The 15,954-nt window shown below is 37.2% G+C and overlaps 1 protein-coding gene across 9 annotated transcripts; it reads left to right on the top strand.

Moving 5' to 3' along the window:
* Positions 1-4,606: 4,606 nt before the first annotated feature.
* Positions 4,607-14,240, top strand: LOC137237926 (uncharacterized). Of its 9 annotated transcripts, none has more exons than XM_067762297.1 (3): positions 4,607-4,740; positions 5,286-5,338; positions 5,399-14,240. In XM_067762297.1, the coding sequence occupies exon 3, from the start codon at positions 5,913-5,915 to the stop codon at positions 13,428-13,430; it is 7,518 nt and encodes a 2,505-aa protein (XP_067618398.1). In that variant the 5' UTR covers positions 4,607-4,740; positions 5,286-5,338; positions 5,399-5,912; the 3' UTR covers positions 13,431-14,240. The 9 variants fall into 9 exon arrangements, with proteins under 9 accessions (XP_067618398.1, XP_067618403.1, XP_067618400.1 ...); XM_067762302.1 differs by having other exon boundaries at positions 5,396-14,240; XM_067762299.1 differs by having other exon boundaries at positions 4,610-4,740; positions 5,262-5,338.
* Positions 14,241-15,954: the final 1,714 nt, after the last annotated feature.

Below are 15,954 nucleotides of genomic sequence, written 5' to 3'. Positions count from 1 at the left end.
AAATCATTTTTACTTCAACTTTCTGAATCTTTTCTGACTATATTTGTTGACTAAATAATAAATTTTATACTTGTTGAAATTTTACTTTTCATTGAAAATCTTATTCTTTTCACATGCACACATTTTTTCAACCATGTAGCTCAGAAAAAAAATAATTTTTTTTTATTATTTATACAAAAGATATTCTGTAAGACAAGAAATAATGTAAATGCTTCTCGTAACCGAAGATTTCCCCAACCATTTCTCCACATTCGGCTTCCCAGAAAATAGAGATTGGTCGGACAAAACAAATGTTGTGAGCTATTTGATCCTCACGTAAGCGAAACTCTCTTGAAATACCTGTATACGGCTCGTAATATGTTAATGATTATAGTTCATGTTGTAGTCGCAGGTGTATATCGGTCAAGTTTCTTTTGCGAATTGCCTGTGGTTCAAATAACTTACTTCCGCATGCTTTCTTCCCCTGATGAAATAGTATTATTATGTAGTACCTTATTTTGAATGAGATGTGAAGAATAAACGCATGACAATCGCATTCAAAAAACTCAGCTAAAACTATTGAAATATGTTCACGAATATGATCAGAAAATTACTGTGATAAGCATTCAAATATTACTCTAAATCAATTAAAGTTCAATTTTACAATGATATCAAATATGAATAAAAAGCGTTTCGTACTATGAATCAAAAATGATTATTTTAGAATAATCACATTTAGGGTAAATTTTTCTTCCGACGATACATTAATTTTCGAACAGAAAATGCTTTCAAATTTGAACGTCCTTTATGTTGTTGTTGTTGTAGCAGTTTTTCGCCCCGATCACCTGTGGCCGATCACAAATTGTCATCAATATCCGCTAACAGGAGTCCAAGAAAACTTGCTGTTTCAACAGGGGTGGACCATAATGAAAGGGGTGTTAGAGGCCTTGGTTCCACATTACAATTAAAGAGATGGTTGGTGTCATGTGGGGACACATTGCAAGCGGGGCATACATTTTGTATGTCGGGGTTGATTCTGGATAGGTAGGAGTTTAACCTGTTACAGTATCCAGAACGAAGTTGAGCTAGAGTGACTCGCGCTTCCCTGGGGAGTATGCGTTCCTCTTCCGCAATTTTTGGGTACTCTTTTTTGAGTACTGGATTCACCGGCAATTCCCGGCATAAAGGTCCGACGCCTGTTTTTTTAGTTCGCCAAGGACCTGCTTGTGTTTTTTTGCTTCATACGGCTGAGTTCTCAGGTGCCGTATTTCCTCAAAATGCTTACGGAGATGACTCCTTAAGCCCCTAGGCGGTGTTGGCTCATCAATCAGATGTCTGTTGGGATGCCCAGGTTTCTGGGTATTCAACAGGAATTGTTTGGTTAGCATCTCATTTCTCTCCCTGATGGTGAGTATTCTCGCCTCATTATGTAGATGGTGTTCTGGGGACAAAAGAAGACCGCCCGTGGCGATTCTGAGAGCAGTATTTTGGCAGGCCTGTAGCTTCTTCCAGTGGGTAATTTTTAGGCTTGGCGACCATTAGGGGACGCGTAGCATGCAATCGGCTAGCCAATTGCTTTGTGTGTGGTAATGAGCGTTTCTTTGTCTTTTCCCCAAGTACTGCCAGCAAGGGATTTGAGGATTTTATTACGGCTCTGGATTTTCGGAACAATTGCGTAGTGCCATCGACGTGGATGTTCAAAATGGTCGACACTTGGGACGTCCATGTTGTAAATAAGGTTGCAGAGGATTTAGTCGGTGATAATGCTAGGTTTCGCGAGGCGAAAATCTGGAGAGATCAGGGAGGTAGTCGTTTATTCTGTTGCAAAGCTCGTCGATCTTTGGGCTTGGGCCTGGGCCTGTGGCCATTATTGTGCAGTCATCGGCGTGAGAAATGATAGTCACAGTGGGGATAGGACACCACCCTGTGGCACCCCTTGTTTAATTCTTCTTGGTTTTGATGTTTCATTTCTAAATTGCGCCGATGCCTGCCGACCGCCCAGATAATTCGCGATCCACCTTTTAAGACATGGGGGAAGGGTAGACCCTTCCACGTCTTGCAGTAGCGTGCCATGGTTGACCGTATCAAAAGCTTTTGATAGGTCTAGCACAACGAGAACTGTTCTATGGTGGGGGTTTTGATTTAAACCGCAATTTATCTGGGTGATGATGGCATTTAGCGCGGTGGTGGTGCTATGGAGTTTTCTGAAGCCATGCTGATGATAGGCTAGCTGCAAATTTGCTTTGAAGTAGGGGAGCAAAATGGCTTCAAGCGTCTTTGCTACTGGCGTTAGGAGAGATATCGGGCGATGCGACTCTCCTATGTTAGCTGGTTTTCCAGGCTTTAGTAGCGGAACTACCTTGGCCATTTTCCATTTTTCGGTTATGACAAAGGTGGAAAGGGACAGGTTGAAGACATGTGCTAAATATGTGAAACCTTCTTTCCATAAGCTTTTAAGCATCGGCATGGCTATGCCGTCTGGCATCCTCAACCTCTTTGGCGGTGATGGTAAATGGTGACGCGCTGAATTTATGTTTATGTGCGTGTCTGTTGGCCCTCCGTCTATTTTTGTCGACCGTAGAATGCATTATATATTGTCGGCAGAAAGCGCTCGCGCATTTTTTCGCATCCGACAGCACTTTATCGCCAAAGGCGATGGAAGCTTTGTCATTGTGCCTAGACGGATGCCATAGGGACTTTACGGTGGACCAAAGTTTACCTACACCGGCAGAGAAGTTACAGCCGCTTAGGTGCTCCTCCCATTTCGGCCGCTTGTGTTCATCCACAAGCAATCTGATGCGTTGGTTCATATCCCTTATTTGGGGGTCGCCGGGATCAAGCTGTCTTATAAGGTCACGTTCTCTCGCTAAATTTGGGGCCTCCGCCGGGAAGTGGGGCCGAATTTCGGGAATTCTACCGGCGGGAATGAATCGAGCCGAGGCGGATTCAATGACCTTGCGGAAAGCACGCTCAGTCGGGATAGGGAGGGCAGAAAAGCGGTTGTCTCTAAAGGATTTGTATTCGTCCCACTTTCCTTTTTTAAAGTTTATGAAAGTGCGTTTTTCTGTGAAGATGAAGTCGGCGGTACGCTCGAGCGAAATAAGTATAGGCAGGTGGTCGGATGCCAATGTTACCATCGGCTGCCAGTTGACGCAGTTTACGAGTTCTGTGCTCACGATTGAAATATCACACGAACTGTGACAGCTTCCTACCATACGTGTGGGGGCGTCTCCGTTTATTGTGCAGAACGGCGTTTCTTCTATTTGATCCGCCAACGTGTCACCCCTACTGTCCGCCCGCAAGTTTGAATGCCATAGAATGGGCATTGAAATCGCCTAAGATAATGCGATTGTTGCCAGTGAGTAAGGCGCTAATATTAGGGCGGTATCCACTGGGGCAACAGGTGGCTGGAGGGATGTAGATGTTGATGATTTCTAGGGGGGTTCTAATGCACAGACTATGGGACGTCCTAGGGCGTGAACAGCAAGGAGCCACAAAAGATTTATAGAAGTTACGTGGACCGCTGGTTTTGGGATCTAGCCCAGAACAATCTATCCGATGCAACCATCCCTTACACGAGACACACTGACAAGAGTATGACCGTCCTAAAAATATTCTTTTCCGGCAGATGCAGCAAAAGCATTTCTCCGGACCGGGGTTAGGAGACGGATCCGGATTGGGTTCGATACCTTCCCGGAGCAAGAGAATATGGAGCAGTCCCGCTGCAAGGAGCTGCTGGGAGGATGACAGTTTGTGGGAGGGACGCAACAAATTAAATGGGGCTACACTGAAATGACAGTCCTTGGTCGGGAAAGATCCCGAGTCGCTCCGGTACATAGAACCAACTGCCTTGGGAAGTGTTCTTAAACATCTTGGAGTATGATATTTAAATATTTTTTTATCAAAAATTTCAAAAAATTCTGGATGGGTATACATATGTTGATAGCATTTGGAAAAACCAAAACAATTATTCAAAAATATCCTTTCCTGTTGTAATTTCATTTATAATTTTTCTATCATTAATAAATCACCAAATACTGATGGATCGCAGAGCCGCTGCACTTGCAATAAATATTGTCAATGCCACAATCTAAATTGATGACTTTCAAAATTTTTAGATATTTTGCGATCCCAACCACAGTCTATCAGTCACCATGATCAGTATCATTGTTTACTATATAGCACTGTGAATGATGACAAAGTGTGATCTCTTCTGCATAAACGTCAAAATTCCAAAGTGATTGGATCACCTGATTCGTATTTGACTATCGCTGTCTCATTCTGTATCTCTTTATAGCTGGAGTCATTGGTGCCGTATGTCGTATCGCTGTATCCGTATCCCTAACGTAATCAGCTGTTTATCGTTACGACGGTAAACCAAAACCCAATTGGTTGTCTACGATACGGTTACGACTTTAGCAGCACCAATAATCGATTGCATTGATTCTCATAAGATTGGTCGAATCAGCTGTTATAAGGTTACCGATACGGTTACCGATAAAGCACCAATGTCTCCAGCTTATCACCCGCTGAAGATAGGCGCCGCCATATTGAACAGCCTGTCAAAACGCTGAAAAGTAGCCATATTGAACAGCCTGTCAGGCAGTTGACAGATAAGAGATCACAATGATCAGTATTTTACGCTAAACTTCGGGGAATACCCGATACAATAAATATGCTGATTCACTATTGAAAGCATTGCCTAAACACACTGCTGCTTCCAAAGGTCATAAAGGAATTATTGAAGCGTTGTTACAACTTGTAAGCCACAATAAATTGAGTGATTTTATGGTAATAGTCTAGTTGAGTGGTCGACTGCTAATACGCTACCAAAAATATCGAGAGAGGTGTCAAAAGACGCGTATTAATCTCGTGAAGAATAATCCGAAGGCGGAAAAAATTGTATCTCTGTCCGGAGATATGTGCAGTTGAAGTTGGCGATTTTCATGTGGTTGTTGTACCCACAAAAAAATTGTGCATCACCGTAGCGGTAGCCACGAATACCACACACCCGGACTTGGCATGGCGTAGTCCAGGGTTATTTTTTTTTATAAGAAAGGTGTTCTGCGCAAAAATACTATGGATCCCACCCCCAGTTTCGGAGGTACTCGCGGGTCTTTTTTCGGTTTTTCGTTAATATCTTTTGAACGAGTTAAAAATTTTTTTCCGCCTTCGGATTATTAATACTGATGCCAGGGCGCGTCGTTTGACACCTCCCGATATTTTTGGTGGCGTATTAGCAGTCGACCCCTCAACTAGACTATTACCTGCTAAAACAATAGTTACATCGTTGCTCCTGAAAATAGCTTTTTCGATGCTGTAAAATCTTTGGTGCAATTTATAATCAAGGATAAAGAAGGTAAAACACCATTTGATCTTTTTCGAGACCAGAATATTACTAACCTATTGAAATTAGTAGAAGAGCTGTTTGAGTATGTAAAAACTGGTAATGTTGAAATTATCAGTAAGCTGAAAGAAATAAAACCCGGTAAGCGCGTAGCTGTGACAAACGCTCGTAATGATCAAGACAAGTCATTAGTCCAGGTTGCAGTAATCAATAAACTCTCAAACCTTACGAATAGATTATAAGAAATATTAAAAAGTCCAGATCAGAGTTAACAAGATGTCAGCGTAGAAAATCGAGTAAAGAGTTTGAAGTTATAGCTCTCTTAAATGAAACTCTAATGAGGGCGCAAAGATCCAAAGAAATATACAAAATAGTGAAATTTACGAGGATTTTAAAAATTTGCTAAATAATAATATTAACAAAGAATTAGAAAAGCAGTCTATGAATGAAACTTAGCTCTTGTGTCTGCAGGTGCTAATGCTAACCTTATAGTAGAACGGAATAGAGATACGTTACTTCATACTACTAGTAGCATAGAAACTACTAAACAGGTTCATTAGGTGGTGCTGAAGTTAATGCAAGAAACATGTATAGTGAAACTCCACTACATTCTGCTATGAAACATGGTGCTGATGTAAATGCAACAAACCGTAGTAATATTGGTGTATCTCAGAGAGAGCTTATGCATGTATCTAAACCGCAAACCAGTTTATATCAAGAAGATAAACAGTTTCTATCACGTTCTTACACATCAAAAGAGGAGTTTATTAGAGAATATAAAAAACTCTACTGCAAAAAAGCAAAAGCTAAAGAACTTTATCTCCTGATTTTAACTGAACTCGAAGACGCAATATCAGATGGTAATGTCGATAGCTTAAAAAAATTAAGCAACTTTATTGATTTCATAAGTGATGCAGAAGATCAAGTAACTTTGCGAGACTATTATGATAATTCTAACAACCCTGTTAAGTGTACTAACTTAGTTATCTTAGCTTGTAAACATAATAAGGTAAAGATTTTAGAATACCTACTTGGCTGTAATAGTAAAATTCTCAGTAATTTATCTGTTGGCATCAGAGAATCTACTATATTACCAGATGATGAGGATGAAACATACCATAATTCGTTTTATTATGCTATACGTTCAGGCAATGTTGAGCTTCTTGATACACTCATTAATAAATGGCCAGGTAATTATTTTGCTGTTCATTTCAGGGAATTAGATGAAATTCTTTCACGAGCTTATGAGGAATTAAAACTAAAGAACGTATTATTATCAACAGAGATAGAAATTTTTGTTGAAAATAAGTTGATAAACCTCCGTTTTTTTTCAAGTGCTCCTGGACAAAAACAGAATGTGAAGAGTTATCTTAATAACATCAGAGAACGGATTGAGTTAGTACTTCAAAACGTTAGTTTGATAAAGGCAGAATATTCAAACATAGAAAAAGTAGATGAAAAGTTTTTATTCATAGCAAAGTTTATTGCACAAAATATTCATATATTAAAGCGGCAGTTGAAATCAACCTACGATAGACTGCCTTGGGAAGAAATGGAATTTTGTTTAGTTAGCTTTATTTTTTCTCACATAAAGCGACAAGAAATCAATTTATTTTATCATACCGTTTTGAATAAAAGCAAGATACTAAAGTACTTAGAAAATTTTGCAAAGCAACTTGAAACCGAAAAAAATATAGACGGTATAAATATTGGTGAAATCGCTGATCTACCAAAGTTAAAACGTGAGAAAGTTGTTGCAGAGATCATTAGCAACTATCCTCAATTTGAAGAGTTATATAATGATTATCAACAAATTAGGGATATTCATTCTTTAGAGAAAATAAGTGATTATATAAAGTTGGCATTATCAGCTAATCCTAAAGTAAGGGAAGGACAGTTAATTATTACGAGGGTTTTACAGGTTATTGGTGAATATTTGAAAAACACTCTAGAATCTCCCAAGCTATCTAGCACTACAAGCGAGCTTCTTCTACTATCATTACCAAAGAACACAAGAGAAGTCATTATAGATTTACGTAACTCACTATCACATGCCTATTCACTCTCTAAAAGAACAGAGATTGGGGAAAATACAGATGTTCATTTTTTTATTGGTGTTCAAAATGACACTAAGAAAGTCGGTGATGTGATTACTAGTATTTTTTATGACAACAAAATTAAAACTGTTAGAATACTTCTAAAAAAAATTATTAATAGTGAGAACTTAGATGAGATAAAAGAAGTCACCGAAGCGTTTAGCAACGCAAAATTAGATGAAATAACCTCAGGAAACTTTGTCACGATGGAACACGAAAAGCTTAAAAAGCTCATTGCAGAACTAAGCAATAGTGTAACGGAAAAGACAAGTCACGAACAAGAGCTGTTTAATAAAATTAATAACATAATTAATTGTTCAGGAACTCAAACAGAAAATATCAGAACTGATTATATTACAGGGTTTGCATTATTAAAGAGTTTAATTAGTTGCTTTAGTGATAATAAGATTGACCATAACGTTATTAGGGGAATGAAATTTCGTGTTAATAAAATATTAGAGTATATTGTTCCCCGAATAGAATCTCACAGCCTTAAAGAGATTGCTGAGCTGTCGAAGAAGATTTCTGATAGTGTTAAGTCAAAAATACAAGAAGTCAACATTGATGAAGTAAATAGATTAACTTGCGAAATTTTTTATATTGCTGAATTTGGAACAGGTGATATCAAATGGATTGAGCAATTAAGAGAAAAGTTGAATGAGAAAGGTTCTTTTATTCCTGCATACAAACAAAAAAATGCTTACAATATAACAGAAGAAAAATATAATAACCAACTTGCACTGAAGCTATCTGAACTGAAAAGTATTTTAAGGAATAACGCATTGAGTGGTAAATTAATTGAAAAACTCCCTTCATATAAGAGTAATAAGAAATTGCAAGCCGTAGTAGAAATGCTTGTTCTGGATATAATGTCAATCTTAGGCAGCTCAAAGAATTACCTAGAAAACAATTTACTTTTCTTAGATGAGAATACTCCTTTACTAACTGGAAAATGTTTGCGTAATCACTTAGCACACGATAATGCCTTGGTTGATGTATTGTTATCTGATCCCTCAATAGCAGTTATTTTAAACGCTATAAAACTTACTTCAGAAAACATAATGAAAAGTAAGAAAAAAGTTGGCAAGTTAGTGAGAGACGATCCTTCCAAATTGAAGGATAAATACGATCAAGGTCTTATTACTATTACTAATCAGGAAAGAACGTTTGTCGCATTGGAAGAAGGGAATCTCGAAGACGTAAAGAGTTATCTCAAAAAAGGAGCAGACATCAATGCTAGAAGTATTAACTTATGGACTACATTGCATTTTGCTGCTAAGGGACCTAGTCTTGAAATTGTAAAATTCGTTCTTAATCGAAATTTAGACGTTAATGTTAAAGATATTAATGGTCAAAGCCCACTACATATCGCTGCTGCACATGGAAGAAAAAATATTGTGAAGTTTTTTGTAGGGGAAGCTGGTTTATATGTTGATGATACAGATAATCATGGCAAAACATCATTACACATTGCAGCCCAAAATGGTCACAAGGATACTGTTGAAGTTTTATTAAAAAATAAAGCCAGTACTATTGCTCAAGATATGAGTGGTAATTCACCTTTATATTATGCAATAGGAAATAATCATGTTAATGTTGTTAAGGTTCTACTAGAAAAAGATACGAATGTTGATAGTAATGAGGCCATAGGTGGCTTTACTCCATTGCATGCAGCTGCAGAATGTGGCTACCTGGAATTAGTTAATTTCTTACTTCAAAATAAGGCAGACGTTAATGCTAGAAATGACAGAGATTGGACACCATTACATGCAGCGGCGTTAAATGGCCATCTGGAAATAGTAAACGCTTTAATTCTGAAAGGGGCAAATGTTAATGCTAGTGTCATAGATGGTTGTACACCATTACACTATGCAATAGAAAATGGTCATGAAAAGGTAGCTAATATTTTATTGAAGCATGGAGCTAATGCTAACGTTGTTGACAAAACCTATAATAACACACCTTTGCACTATGCAGCAAAAGATGGATATGAGAAAATTGTTAAGGCTTTACTGATAAATAAGGCAAATGCTAGTATTACCACTGTGGAAGGTATAACCCCACTACATTTTGCAGTGCAGAGTGGCCACCTGAAGATAGTTGTTGCTCTTCTTGAGCATGGGGTTAACATTCGCGCTAAAGATAAAAATAATGCTACGCCATTACACTATGCAGCAGAGAGTGGTCATAAAGCAGTTGCTGAGCTTTTAATAAAAAATGGAATAGAAATCAATGATAAAGCAGATAATAATCTAACACCATTACATGTAGCTGCTCTGAAAGGTCACAAAGATATTATTGAACTCCTAATAAGAAATAAAGCTGAAGTTACAGCTCAAGACATTACGGGTAGTACACCATTACATGCAGCTGCTATGAACGGTAGCAAAGATGTTATTGATATCTTGATAAAAAATAAAGCTGAAGTCGATGCTACAACTAATGATGGTACGACACCATTACATTCAGCTGCTCTAAATGGCCGTGGAGATGCTGTTGTTTTCCTAATAAAAAATAAAGCTGAAGTCAATGCTAGAGCTAATTATGGTATTACACCGTTACATGCAGCTGTTGCAGGAGACCATAAAGACGTTGTTAATCTTTTAATAAAAAATAAAGCTAAAGTTAACGCGGAAGGTATTGCAGGCGGTACACCATTACATGTAGCTGTGGAAGCAGGCCATAAGGAAATCGTTGAGATTCTGGTAGCAAATGGAGCCAATGTTAATGTTAAGAGCAATAACCTAACACCATTGTTTGCTGCTATTAAATGTAATCATAAGGAAATCATTGAAGTTCTTATAGCAAATGGAGCTAGTGTTAATGTAGAAGGTGGTCAACCTTTATTCCTCGCAGTTCTTGCTGGCTACAGAGATATTGTAGAGATTTTGCTAAGAAATAAAGCTAATGTTAACACAAAAGGTCCTGAAAATACTACACTATTGCATTTGGCTGCTAAAAGAGGTCATAAGGAGATAGTAAATGATCTGATAACAAAAGGAGCTAATGTTGATGCTATGAGTATTAATGGTGCAACACCGTTATATCTTGCAGCACAAGAAGGTCATGGGGAAATTGCTGAAACTTTGATAGCAAATAGGGCTAATGTTAACATTGTAAATGTTGAAGGTGCTCCGCTACATATAGCTGCAGGACGCGGCCATGATAATGTTGTTGAAGTCCTATTAAGTAATGGAGCAAAAATTAATGTTAAAGACAATAAGAGTAGAACATCTTTAGAATTAGCAGTGTCACATGGTCATTTGCATGTGGTTAAAATGTTACTGCAGTATAAAAAAGTAGATATGAATGGTAAATACAATAATGATTGGACTATACTGCACATTGCTTCACAGGAAAGTAACTTGGAAATGGTAAAGTTTCTAGTAGATGCAGGGTCTAATATTAATGCTAAAAATGCCTCTGGATCAAAGCCTATACACATTGCAGCTAGAGAAGGTTATAAAGATACCGTTGAGTTTTTCCTTAGCAAGGGATTGAGTATTAATGAGCTTGGTACAGCTAACCAGACATTACTACACTATGCTGCAATAGAAGGTCGGTTAGAAGTTGTAAAGTATTTGATAGCACAAGGTGCTGACGTTAATGCTAAAGATACTAATGGCTTGACCCCTATACATATTGCTGCTAATTTTGGTTACAAAGACTTTATTGAAATTTTATTAAAAAATGGTGCAGTTTATAACTCGATTGACAAGCTTTGTAGAAGACCATTAGAAATGACTAGCAATAAAGGCGTTATCAATCTATTAGCATCAACTGAGAAATTATTTGAGGCTGTAAAACGTAATAGCTCTTCAGAGGTTGAGAATTACATTAAATCAGGAGCGTTTGTTAATGCCAAAAATGCTAATAGTGTGACACCATTATATTATGCTGCATGGAAGGGATATGATAGAGTTGTCAATATTCTATTACAAAATAAAGCTAATCCTAATGTGGTTGGAAACAAGGGGTTTACTCCTCTGCATTATGCTGCTAAGTTCTCTCACTTAAACGTTGTAAAGGCCCTATTGTCTTATGGTGCAGTATACAATGCTGTCTCTGACACTGGAAAAACACCATCAGATTTTACTGTGGATAAAAGTATAAATAGCTTATTTAAACTAGTCAGTGAATCATTTAAAAAGGTTAAAGATGGTAATGCTCAAGTTATTAGTGACCTAAATAAGATAAAGGATATTGATACAGTAAAAGCAGTGATGAGTGCTCGTAATGGAGAGAACAAAACTTTAGTAGTTGCTGCAGTACATAGTAACTTTTCAAAAGTGAAGCAGTTGAAGCAGATATCGCAAAATGACATATCCGCTCAGATTGATACAGCTTTAGAGCTCTTGAATCAAGGCAATTACCAAAAAGCCTTAAGTATTTTCAGAAGCGCATTTGAAAGAAGAAAAGAAATACTAGGACCGGACAATCCTGGTACTTTAGATATTCAGACATATATGGCCAAAGTGCTATATAAGCAAGGAATTTACCAAGAAGCTTTAAATATGCTTGAAGAGATTTTTCAGAAACAAAAAGAAATACTGGATTTAAACGATAAGGATATTTTAAGTACAAGAAGTACAATCGCTTTAGTGCTGCATAGACAGGGCAAAGATGAAGAAGCTTTTAATATTTATCAAGAAGTCTATCAGAGACAAAAGGAAATACTAGGGTCAAATCATCCAGAGACCTTAAATACTCAGTTTCACATGGCATTAGTATTGAATAAACAGGGAAAATTTGAAGAAGCGTTAAATATCAATAGGGCCGTTTTTGAAAAGAGGAAAGAAACACTAGGTACACATGATCCAGCCACTGTGAGTGCCAAAAATAATATAGCAATGGTACTAGCTAACCAAGGTAAATACGAAGAGTCCTTAAAAATCTATAAAGAGGTGTTTGAGAAGAAGAAAATAATTTTAGGTATTAATCATGCTGATACCTTGAGAACGTTACATAACATTGCTGGGGTACTCTGCAGTCAAAAAAAATATCATGAAGCCTTGAAAGCCTTTCAAGAGGTTTTAAATATCCAGAAAAAAGCTTTACAACCAAATCACCCAGAAACCTTGAATACTCAATACAACATAGCAAATGTACTTTTTGCTCAAGGCAAATTGATCAGCGCACTTAAAGTCTACAGAGAAAGTTTTGATCAAAGAAAAGCTATTTTTGGATCAAGTCATCCGAGTGTTTTAGATATTTTAAAAAAGATAGAGCTGATTAATTTAACATTTAAGCTTGAGGGTAGCGAAGCATCACAGGTTCTGCAGCATCTGCAGAAAGATATCAACATTGCTGCTAGTAAAGGTGATATACGAACTGTTCAGCGTCTGTTAAAAGATGGAGCTGATGCCAACGATAAAGATATTGATGGAAGAACACCGTTGCATTACGCTGTTAGCAATGGACACATAGATATTGTAAACATCTTACTAACAAATGGAGCTAATGTTAGTCAGGTTACTAATAAAGGTAATACACCATTGCACACTGCTACTTCCAAATATTACCAAGAAATTGTTGAGGTTCTCTTACAAAATATCAGTCGTGATAAATTAAATGACTTTGTTAATGCCAAAACTACTTCTATTGGCACTACATCACTTCATGTTGCAGCTAAAGGTGGCTCGTTGGAAGTTGTAAAAACTTTATTAAAACATGGTGCAATTTATAACATTGAGAACAAAGAAGGTAAAATACCTATTGATTTATCTAAGGACCAAACAGTTACTAACCTACTGACATTAATTGAAGAATTGTTTAGAGATATAAAAAATGGTAATGTTGAATCTATCAGCAAGCTAGGAACAGTAAAACCTGATGAGTTCTTAGCTATAACAAATGCTCGTAATAATCAAGGGAATACATTATTACAAGTTGCTATAGCCAATAAACATAAGAATATCGCAGGTAAATTGTTAAAAATGCTGAAAGAGCCAGATCAAAATTTACAAGACGTCAATATAGAAAGTGGAGTTAAAAGTTTGAAACTTTGAATAATGCTATTGAGATATTTTATTGTTTTTGGTACAAGGGTTAGTTTATGCTCTGCATCACAGCTACAAGTTTACCATTTGATTCTATTAGACATATTTATTGCGTTAAAGCGGTGTATGTAACCACCTGAATTTATTACAGAAACTTATATTATACTTATATTAAACTTATATACTGTAGATAATATATCATCTATTTATGATTATATTAATATAAGGAAAATGTTATAATCTGGAGGGCAAGTCGTTATGCTAGGTGTGGTTTTTACTGTAGTAAAAGCCGTCTATTTTAAGTAAAACTTTAATAAGCGACGTTGCTCGCAAAGCGGATGTTTATTGTTGTACAAAATAATAACAAATTATACGTGAGATATGTCTATGTATGCTTTTGCCTTACTTCATCTCACTTTTTGAATTTACGCTCTTTTAGTAACTAATATTAAATATATAAAGAAGTAATAAATTTGTACTAGTATTAAGTAAACATTCCAAATATGACACTGTAAAAGACTATGTCTTATATGTGCATTAAATAAATTGAATTGAATTGAATACATGTTATTGAAAAGAGAATTACTCTAAATATACATATGTGGTATTTATTTAATTCTATAACTTAACCCTTTCAGACCTGGTGCTAAAGTAGTGGGAATTTTTTCTCATTTCTGGCATACATAACATTTGGAGATATGAAAACATATTCCGTTTAAATATTTTAGAATTTTTATGTCCTTAGTGCTTTTTAAGGACTCGCACAATTGATGCATCTCGGTATCAACTAATAAAAATAAAAACGTTTCCACATATAAAGCTATCATTAGTTCATTTTTATTTATTTGTATGTATGTATGTAAGTATTTATTTGAAAATTTGTTCCTAGCACAACAATTTTGACAAATTATTTAACAGTGCTAGTCATGAATAGCATGAGCTATAAAAATTGAACATTTATAATAATAAATTAGATTAATCAAATTAAATTAAATATAACGGATAATAGTGAAATATTTATGTATGTAAATCTTAAAACTAAAGTAAAGTAATTAATAAATATTAAAAGACAGCAGTAGTGATGATAACCTTTGGCTGGTTATAGATCGAATAGTATTTAACAAATAAAGAAGGAAGACACAGAGATAGGAAAAGTACTTCGAAATGAACATTTTAACAACAACAATTTGAGATCCAGTTTAAGAGTCGTTAAAAAATGATGTTAGCTCTTTTTTGAAGTGCAGAGCATTACTTAAGAGTCAAAGGCTTGTAGGTAGGGAGTTCCAAATACGTATTGCAGTAACAAAGAATTGGCGCTCAGAGGTTAGCGTGCGGTATCTAATGTGCTTAAGAAGAAGCACCGATCTTGATGATTGCAGAAAAATAAGCTTACGATATAGATAGTCAGGTTCCTTCGTGTGTATCAATTTATGGAGGAAGGACAGTGTTTTGACTTCTAAAAGATTTTCGAAAGAAATGTTTAGCAACCTTTCAGCATGTTGTGATACGTGGTCAAATCTTTTCAACCCATAAACATATCTAGCAATGTTGTTGTAAACAACATTTAGTTTGTTCTTGCACAGATAGTCACAGTTTGAGTAAATCACACAACCATGGAGTAGCGTAGGTATTAAGTACGCTTTAGCCAGAAGTAGTCTTATGTGCAAAGGCGTGAAATACTGTGTTAACCATAGTGTACGAAAACCATCCGGAAAAGATCCCGAAATAGTCCCTAAGAAGTCCCGAAATGTCCCTGACGGGACCTCAAACGAATCCCTAACTGACCCCCACGGGATCCCGGACTGATCCCGAAATCCATCCAGGAATGATCTTGGCCCAAAATGATCCCGAAATAGTTTCGGAAAAGTCCACAAATTACCCGGATGGGATCCCGGACGAATCCTGAAAACCATGCTTAAATGATCCCGAAAAAGTCCCGAAATGACCCCGACGGGATACGGAAAAACATCCAGAAATGATGCCGGAAAGGTCCTCAAATGATCACCTAATAGTCCCGAAATAACCCTGACGGGATCCCGGACGGATCCCGAAAACCATCCAGAAATGATGTCGAAAGGGTCTCCAAATGATCCCGTATTAGTCGAGAAAAAGTCCCGAAATAAGCCGGACGGGATTCCGGACGGATCCCGAAAACCATCTAGAAATGATGCCTGAAGGTACCCCAAATGATCCCGAATTAGTTCCAAAATGACCCCGACAGAATCCAGGACGGATCCCGAAAACCATCCATAAATGATGGCTGAAGGGACCCCAAATGATCCCGAAAAAGTCCCGAAATGACCCCGACGGGATCCTGGACGGATACCGAAAACTATCCAGAAATGATGCCGCTAGGTACCCGAAATAACCCCGTCGCGATCTCGGACGGATCCCGAAAACTATCCAGAAATGGTGCCGGAAAGGTCCTCAAATGATCCCCTAATAGTCCCGACATGACCCTGACGGGATCCCGGACGGACCCCGATAACCATCCAGAAATGATGCCGAAAGGGTCCCCAAATGATCCCGTATT

Source organism: Eurosta solidaginis, chromosome 1 (genome assembly GCF_040869045.1).
Source record: "Eurosta solidaginis isolate ZX-2024a chromosome 1, ASM4086904v1, whole genome shotgun sequence".
NCBI lineage: Eukaryota > Metazoa > Arthropoda > Insecta > Diptera > Tephritidae > Eurosta > Eurosta solidaginis.
The sequence above is the reverse complement of the archived record's forward strand: the minus strand, read 5'-3'. Positions and strand labels throughout refer to the sequence as shown.